The sequence below is a fragment of the Halyomorpha halys genome, unplaced genomic scaffold (assembly GCF_000696795.3).
Source record: "Halyomorpha halys isolate HHAL.00 unplaced genomic scaffold, Hhal_1.1 Scaffold965.1, whole genome shotgun sequence".
Classification (NCBI taxonomy): Eukaryota; Metazoa; Arthropoda; class Insecta; order Hemiptera; family Pentatomidae; genus Halyomorpha; species Halyomorpha halys.
Window position 1 is genome coordinate 655,973 of NW_027114872.1, and position 8,709 is coordinate 664,681.

Here is an 8,709-nt window from a genome sequence, read left to right on the forward strand (position 1 = left end):
TATAATAAAATTCATATATAATTGTGTAATTCTTATCCATAAATATATGTTTTAAAAGTAAACGAAAAACAATTTTCACAGATTTCATTAAAAAATGTTTGATGTTTGATAAGAACATAAAAAGGAACACAAAAATGCACATAACAATATATTTTATGGAAAAATAGGAACAAATATAGTTCAATTGGATTACATTTCAATATGACAAAAATAATCTAATATTTATGTATAATTAAAAAAATTCTACTTGCTGACTTACATGAATGAAATTAGATAATTTACATCATTCATAAAAATCAATGGTAAAACTCTAGACTAGACAATTATCACTACCAAAATAAAATAGTAAAGCAACCCATATCATATTTCATAATTTAAAGCAAAAAAAAAAATGTCTACAATACTTTTTTTCTTTACAAGAATAACCCTTTTCAATTTCATTTAATAGTTGAAAAATGCATCGAACTTCATTAATCTATTAGATTACACATTAACTCAACTAACTAAAACATAAATTTATAGTTATGCTAATGAAAAGTTGATTGATAATTTAAAATATTATTGATAAGATGTGATTTCTTAAAAAAATATAGCCTATTGAGTCTTTAAAAAACAAGTTGTTATTGGTACTATTTCAACATTATAGGAGTTATCCTAGTGGTATAACATGAAATATCACTTTTGAATTCTCTAAAACTTAAAATGAAAGCTACTTAGAAACCACTAAACTGAAAATCTTGAAAAATTTTCTATGAACCCATGTTTATAACTGGCAGTATAATACAAAACCAATCAATAGTAGTTATACATCAAATTTATTTTCCTTAATTTAATTAATGTAAAGCAACAATCTTGTTAAGGAGAAGAACTGTCAATTGCAAATTTAAGAAGAATTGCCAATTGTCAATTGAAGAAGCAAAGGAAAATATTGTGTTTTTTTTTTTATACATTGACTAAGGTTTGGTAATCTTGTGCTGAAAAATTGCTATTTCATGCAATACAACCAGATGTATTGTATTCACAAGATATTTATTCATTAATATTGATATTTTTTTCATTTTCCTACCTCGAGTTTCCTCCAGATGATATATTTTTTTTTTTAATTTACTTTTTTGGACTCAAACAACCCTAAAATGTGTAAATTTAGTTAAACCTCGATACATTTTTTTAATTTACTTACACTTCCTTGCATAGTCATGGAAGTAAAATAAAAAGTAAATTTTTATAAATAAATAATATCAAATTATCTGAACTGTTTCATCCATCTTTTCTCAGATATCTAAAAAAAAAACTGTGAGAAACAATGTAGTTTATGCAAAACAAAAGAAAATCAGTAGTGTTAATTATTTGGTGGTATTTTTCACAATTTTGCAACATATGGATTCAGTTAACATAAACAGTACACATTTTTTATTAATTAACATTTTTTATGAGAGTATACAAATAGTTCAGTTCAAGAAACAGTGGCATATAGTTTAATAGTAATTGTTCTCTTTAAAAAAAATTACATGTATTTGTATACGAGGCTAATTAAGTTATTGATCTCATATTTACGAACATTTATTTTTACGATAAGGAATATTTATTTTGTTTTAATTATTATTTATTTTAATCTCAAAGCACAAACACTGTTCTAATTTTTTTTTTTTAATTCATCACAGAGTACATGTTTAAAAGATAGTATCCTTTCTTTCAAGAACTATCAAAAATCCATTTTTAGCTATTGCTCTGGTTCCAAATAAAAAAATTCCAAATTAACAGAGTATTGCCACTAGCTACTTAGACCAACAGCAAATTTTTGGTCTGTCGCATACTTAAAAATTTAAGTTTAAATCAATGGAAGACAATGAGTCCTCTTTGGATATAACATAAAATGTTTGGACATTGATTTTATAAAAATCAATTATACTAAGAAGAGTAAGCTTTTTTTTTCTTTTTTTTTTTAAGAACCATAAAATGATATCAGAATTTTGAGCTTTCCTAGAAAGTTTTGAGTTCTTTCAAAGTAAATAAGTAATTTAAATAAGCCTAGGTAACTTATATGAAGATGGACGGATAAAGACACACTTGTTTTTGTCAGTCTCAAAATTCTCTAAAATGAGTGATGTGATCTAAATATATATACAGTGTATTCTTAAAACAAAAGAAAAATTTTGAAAAAGCAATAAAAGAATTGTAAGAACCAAGGTTTCATTTCTAGATAATGATGAATATAACAGTAACTTAAATATTTTGTAGACAGTAAAAACAATCACAGAACTCAAAAATTATTAAATATTATCAATAAAAAATTAGTAAGTATTAAAGATTAATTATTTTATGCATACTTACATTTAGAAAAACAAGTGTGTACACATTTGTTTTCCTATTCTTACTATTAAATTTCACCACATATTCAAAAGAATGATAAAATACAAAAATAAATAAAATTATTGAATTTAAACAATGACTTGGATTAAATTAAAAAATTTTGTAGGAGGATAAAACTGTTTAAATAAATCACACAAGACCAGTAGCTGTGATAGGTTGTCGGATTAATGCAGAAACTTCTTTAAAATGGGGATTTTCTTTATCACCAAGAAGCTTGAAGATGACGTTTTCTGACGTAGCAATGAAACAACCAATCTGCTGTAGACGCTGGAACATATTTGCAAAAAAATATATAAATTATTAAAAGCTGAACCAAAAAAAAAAATGTTAAAATTAAAAATATTCTCTAAATATAATAGTAGATCTTGTGGTTGTAGTCTACTCTGGCACTCTCAAGCCAGAAAAGGAAGTCATTTCCACTGAGGATAGATTAGGCAGGTATCTGTAGTTTTTCTTTCTCTCCCTTATCCACCAAAGGAAACTATACCAATAATAAACGACATCAAACAGCAAGCAATTATTGTTTCCTATTAAAAGTAATTAAAGTAATTTAAAAGAATCATCAACTCTCCATATATTATCCTGTGTTTATTTTTAATAAATAATAATATTATTATTATATATTTTTCTACAAATTTCTCAAATTTGGATTAAAAAATTGGCAAAAAAATTCATTACATAGAAAATATAAAAATAGACAACAAAAAGAAAATTCAGGATAACTTGTTCACAAGAAACACTGTTACAAGGAAATGTCAGATATAAGGGACAAAATTAAGAGGAAAGCACTTAGCAGATTATAAGAATAAACTCCTGGGTAAAAAGAAAGAAAAATTACCTGGATATACCCAAATACTGGTGTTAGTAATGAGAATATTTGTAAATGTCTAGAAGAAGAAAACCTGATGGATTACATTCTGGAGGACTCCTACATCCCAAACAATAGTAACATTGTTCAAAATATCCTACCAATGAACAATGATGAAAATTATGACATTTTGATAAAGAGAGGGGAATCAATAGTAAGACCAGTCAGCCACAGGATCTTGCTGTGGTCTTCGAAATTCTTTTTTTTTTTTTTATTTATTTATTTGTTGATATTTACAACTGTATAAAAAAATACAACCAGTAAATTTGATCGTAATGACATATGATATGATACAGGATGTAGAGAAACTACCCAGTAGTAGAACTCTAAAACAGTTTACAATATAAGGTCACGAAGCCATCTCGAAATTCTAAAAAATAAAAACACCTACTCTTTAAAATAAATAAATTCAAAAGTATATATATTGTATTAAAAAATTTGAATATAATAATACAGTTGTATAAACTTATGAACCACTAATAAATGTTTATACTATTTATTTAATACATCAACCACCCAGGAAGGAAGGATCAACTGAATTATAAGTAAACTCTGATATTAGAAATAAATTTACTTGGTCCCTTTTTGTTTATTATAAACAGGTTATGCTATTATATATTTGCTGTCTCTAATAAATATAAATAGGATATAATTAAAAAGAAAATTGTTTAAATAATTTAACAATTTTAAAGCATTAGTAAATATAATAGAAAATCTATAACATGATTAAGTTAATTTAATTTTAGTTAAGTTAAGAAATGAATAAGTGCTACTAATGGTAAAAATTTAGTAAATCATACACTCTTCCAAAAAATATTAATAAAGTGAACCCTTTTATTAACTTGAAATGTAGAGCGTTAACATAATGTATTTCATTGTTTTGTTTTTAACAATGGAAAAAATGGGATGATAAGAGAACATTTAACATTATAAGTGCTGATAAAAAGTGACTAAGGTATTATCAATTTGGAAGCTCCACTTTCACAGTATTAGTCATTTATAATAAATAAAACTAAATATAACAAAATTAATTTATTTAGTACTCATAAGATTTTTTTTTCCAAAACAAAATAAATCTTTAGGAGTAATTAATTCATTATGCTACAGCACAAATTCTATATCACAAAAAGTATATTATTTCAAAGGTGCTCACTATGAATATTCAAAGCTATTTTTAGGATAGTACATGGCTCACAACTGATTGTACCCCAGGGAATAAACATCAAACAATAATTAAAGAAATACGCTTCTAGTATATTTTAAATACATTAGAAATGATAAAATTAATCGTACACTAAGGTCGATATAATTTACTATAATTATTTCAAATATCACTCAATGATATTCAATTAATTAATATTGTAGTTAATAATGATTAAATATAACAGAGCTGCAACAGTCTAGAATATATTTGACCAAAAGAGAATTGCACTTCAGCCAGCATCAAATTGTAATAGGAAACATTCCATTTAAGAATTTTAGGTAAGATTAAGTGGGATTTTATCGTGCATATAATAGCTAAGCCATGAGTTGTAAATTATGGTTAAGATTGTTGCAGAACTGAAAACGTGAATAAAATTTGGATTTCATTGTGTAGTTTTAATTTCCACCAACAGTTTTATCCGAATTGTAGGTCATCATTAGGGCTAGAATGGATAAAATAAAAACTGAAAGTATTGTATCTGCCTTGACCAATCACTAATAATTTTTCTGTAAATCTTTAAAAATATAAGTTTATAATTTGTATTATAATTAAGGAAATTTAACAAATCATAAATAGGGAATAAATTTCACATCAAAAACAAATTGAATAGGTATAGGTGACATTTATTTTATAAAACCTTTAAAACCCCAAATTCATCATATTAAATTACAAAGGAAAAGATTAAAATGAACTTCACTAGCATAAAAAAAGTAAAAGAATATATTTTCAAGTAAAGGTAATAATGGTAAAGGTGAAATTGAAAAAATAGCACTAAATATTTAAAAATATTATAATAAATAAATATCAGATATTATCATTTTAGAAAAAACTGAGAGGGATAAAAAAAAAAGAAATATAAAATGCTCAATTCATTTTAACTAACAATAAAAGATAAAAATTACTAATAACAGATGTTAAATGTGTAAAGAGGAAAACTATAAAAAATTTTAAATATATAAACTATTCAATTTTATCCACTAGTAGTAAGTAAGAAAATTATTATTATACTGTTCATAACCTTTTTTCATCACTGTTAGATTTTTTTCTTTTTGACAATACTATTTTTCTTTATTTCTATTATCATCCCTATAGGAAATTTGGAAATTTTACATAAGGTATAAAAACGAAATTCTTTAATTCAATAAAAAAATATTTACCTCAATTTTGAATACTAATTTATATTATCAGTTAATGTTTACTTATTGAATAAGATGATTATGAACCATATGCCAAAGAAATTGCATTCAAGAACTTATTTAATTAATCATTTATTGTTTATTTATATATTTTAAAATTTTATTTCCAATGTACAATCATGTTAATAGTAAAGAATAATTGTCTCTAGTTAATTAATTGATTCTTTTGATTTTAACCCATAATAATTCTGACTAGTTAATTAAAAAATAAAAAATTACTTTGAATGCTAGCAGCCTATCCTCTTGAGTTCTTGATGTACAAGCATCTGCAACAACATGGACTTGTAATCCGGAGGCACAAAGTTCAGCTGCAGTCTGTTCAACACATACATGGGCCTAAAATACACCAAAATTTAATATAATAAAATTTAAATAAATTAATGCTATTTAACAATCTATTACTACAGGTATAGAAAGAAATTTTATGAAACATACTTCAATACCAAATAAAACAACACATTGTACATTTCCACCACAAAGGGAATCAAGTTGGTTCGAGACTTCTGGCACCACCATACTAAATTTTGTCTTTGGAAAAACACCTTTAGCATGTGCTATGTCTAATTCTGGAATTGTGTTTCCCAGTCCTTTAGGATACTGTTCAGTTACAATTAAAGGAATGTCCATCAACTTTGCAGTTGAAATCTAAAACAATATTCCATGAATACAAAATTATAAATACTTATGAATATAAAAGGTAAATCTGGTAACAAAACTGAAATTTAAAAAACATTTTTTTCCTAAATAATCACTAAACTCACCAACTTTTTAGCAGACTCTACCATTTCATTAAAATGCACCATTTGCCTAAACTTCTCCTGAACATCACAGAGAAAAAACACAGTCCTCTTGATGGGTAGGAAACCATATTTAACAATTGTAGGCGACATTAGTCAGAAATCAGACCTCTATTACTTCACAGTTTGCACTATTGTCAAGTGGGTAACAGGTAGTTCACGCTTATCAACAGGTTTGATAACTCTTTAAAACGTTTCAAAAGCAACGCCAGTCAAGGTGGTCGTTCGCATAAGACTAACTCCAAGGACTCCAAAGAGGAATCGTTTTTATTTTATTATAGATATTATTACTGAACAATAAGTTCTTATTATTTAAAAGAGTTATGCAAACAAATTATTAATCCAAAATCTAATTATTAATCCAGACCTAACATCATTTTATTGAATTTACTAACAATATATTATTGAATTTATTATTACATTACATAATTTTAATTTTACAATATGATACAATTGATATGTATATCGGTATATTGGTGCAAATGTATATAGTAGGTGTTATATTAAACATATTCATACGAAATAATCAGTAGAACAAATTTTACATATATAAAAAGAAGTGCGCTAGTAAATAGAATCTTCAAAGCGCCACTCTTTTGTTTTTATAATAATTATGGGAGTAGATTAGCTAAGTTTGATAAATAATGGACTTCTAACTAATAACTGGACTAATGGATCGTGGTGGTTGAGAGTGTTAAGGAACAATCCGTATGCGAAATGAGGAAAAAAAAATACTGATCCCATCACTTGCTAGTATATATAACCCCTTTTCTAGAAGCACTACTTCCTTACCAAGAACCTTTCTCTAGACCTTTCATGAATAGTTGCATGGGTTTATTTTTGGCAATACAAACAAATTCTCATAAAACTCAAACCTGTTGACTAAGGAATGGTTGGATGGTCTCGTCCCGCCTATTAGGTTTGTTGCGGGGGGGCGCCTACCGATCTTAGATAATAACAGGTGTCTCAAACCTAGCTGTTGCAACGATAACCTTTCGACAGGTAGCGTTGAGGTTGTCCCGGTAAAATAGCAGTATGAGTACCACGTGCTAATGATTAGGTTACCTCAGCGCACCAGTCTTTACAAAAAAAGTATAATCATATTATACAGCACCAACATCAATGAGAAACCGACGTGGGCAGCTGCATGAAGTAGACTAACCGCTTTATTTATTCCTGGCCAGGTTTATTAAAAACATTACTAGTAAAGCATGGACAGTTAAGGTAGTGTTTCATTTGATTTTTGTAAATAGTACCAAATTTTTCCTTGATTAATTGTGCACGCCCTATGGTAGTTATTAATATATTAGTTCATATTTGTTTTTTTAGGTTAGGTTACTTTCATGTATAAGGAAGCATGTTTATTTTTATCATGATTTTATTTTCTTGTATTTACAATAAATAGGTGTTTTTGTTTAAAGTGTGTTTGTTGATTTCCCTTGGAGCTCACCTAAGTAAAATATAGTAACAATAAAAAACGAGGTAACAAAAGGTTCTATGATTACTTTTTTTACTCGAGTATGCTAGTGCGTGTTGTACTTGAGCTAATATAATAAATAAATACAACCAAGGTCAGAATTAGGCTTTTATTCACTATAAACAACACCTCAACATAAAATAGAAAACTTAAGCAATTTACATACACAATATAGTAACAGAGCATAACCTTCTCACAATGTTTCACAACATCTGTTCTATCCTATTTATCACCACCACAGTGCGTCTGTATTTTCTGCATTAGACAAAGAGGAAATTCCTTGCTTATTATTAATACTATACTTACTAGAAAAATCAAACGGCCCCGTTTACTGTTATGGCAACCGAAGTCGGTAGCTAGAGATAGAGACGCTGATGGCCATTTTAGACTCTTCGCCTTCACTTGTTCAATACTCAATATAATTCAGTTTTTGGTGAAAATTTCATGTTCAACATGAGTGAGTAGAGCTAGAAGCCGTTCCCCGGTAAAGAGAGAAGAAACAAGTGAATAAAAAAAGAAAATAAAACGAGGTCTCCTACGATTTAGTAAAATTATGAAGCTACACTACCGTAAGGGTTTCTTCTGTTTATTTAGAAGAACACATAATTCCACGGCACCTGACAATCACATCATCATCTTCGTTAGCAATACAACAGGCCCCAATTATCAAAATGATTAACAGGGCATATGTTTCACTTTAGGAAATTTTTTCACTCTGTACTAATCTTTTCATTATATAATTTTCCTACCAATACTAATAATGTACCAGCTCACATATTCAAAAAAAGGATTTAGTG

At 27.1% G+C, this 8,709-nt stretch overlaps 1 protein-coding gene across 1 annotated transcript; it reads right to left on the reverse strand.

Annotated features, from left to right (window-relative positions):
* Positions 1-2,407: 2,407 nt before the first annotated feature.
* On the reverse strand, positions 2,408-6,647 carry LOC106687462 (isochorismatase domain-containing protein 1). The gene is made up of 4 exons (XM_014431362.2): positions 6,400-6,647; positions 6,074-6,283; positions 5,858-5,974; positions 2,408-2,637 (listed from the first exon to the last, which is right to left on the reverse strand). Exons 1-4 carry the CDS (start codon positions 6,526-6,528, stop codon positions 2,500-2,502), a joined length of 594 nt encoding a protein of 197 aa, XP_014286848.1. The 5' UTR covers positions 6,529-6,647; the 3' UTR covers positions 2,408-2,499.
* Positions 6,648-8,709: the final 2,062 nt, after the last annotated feature.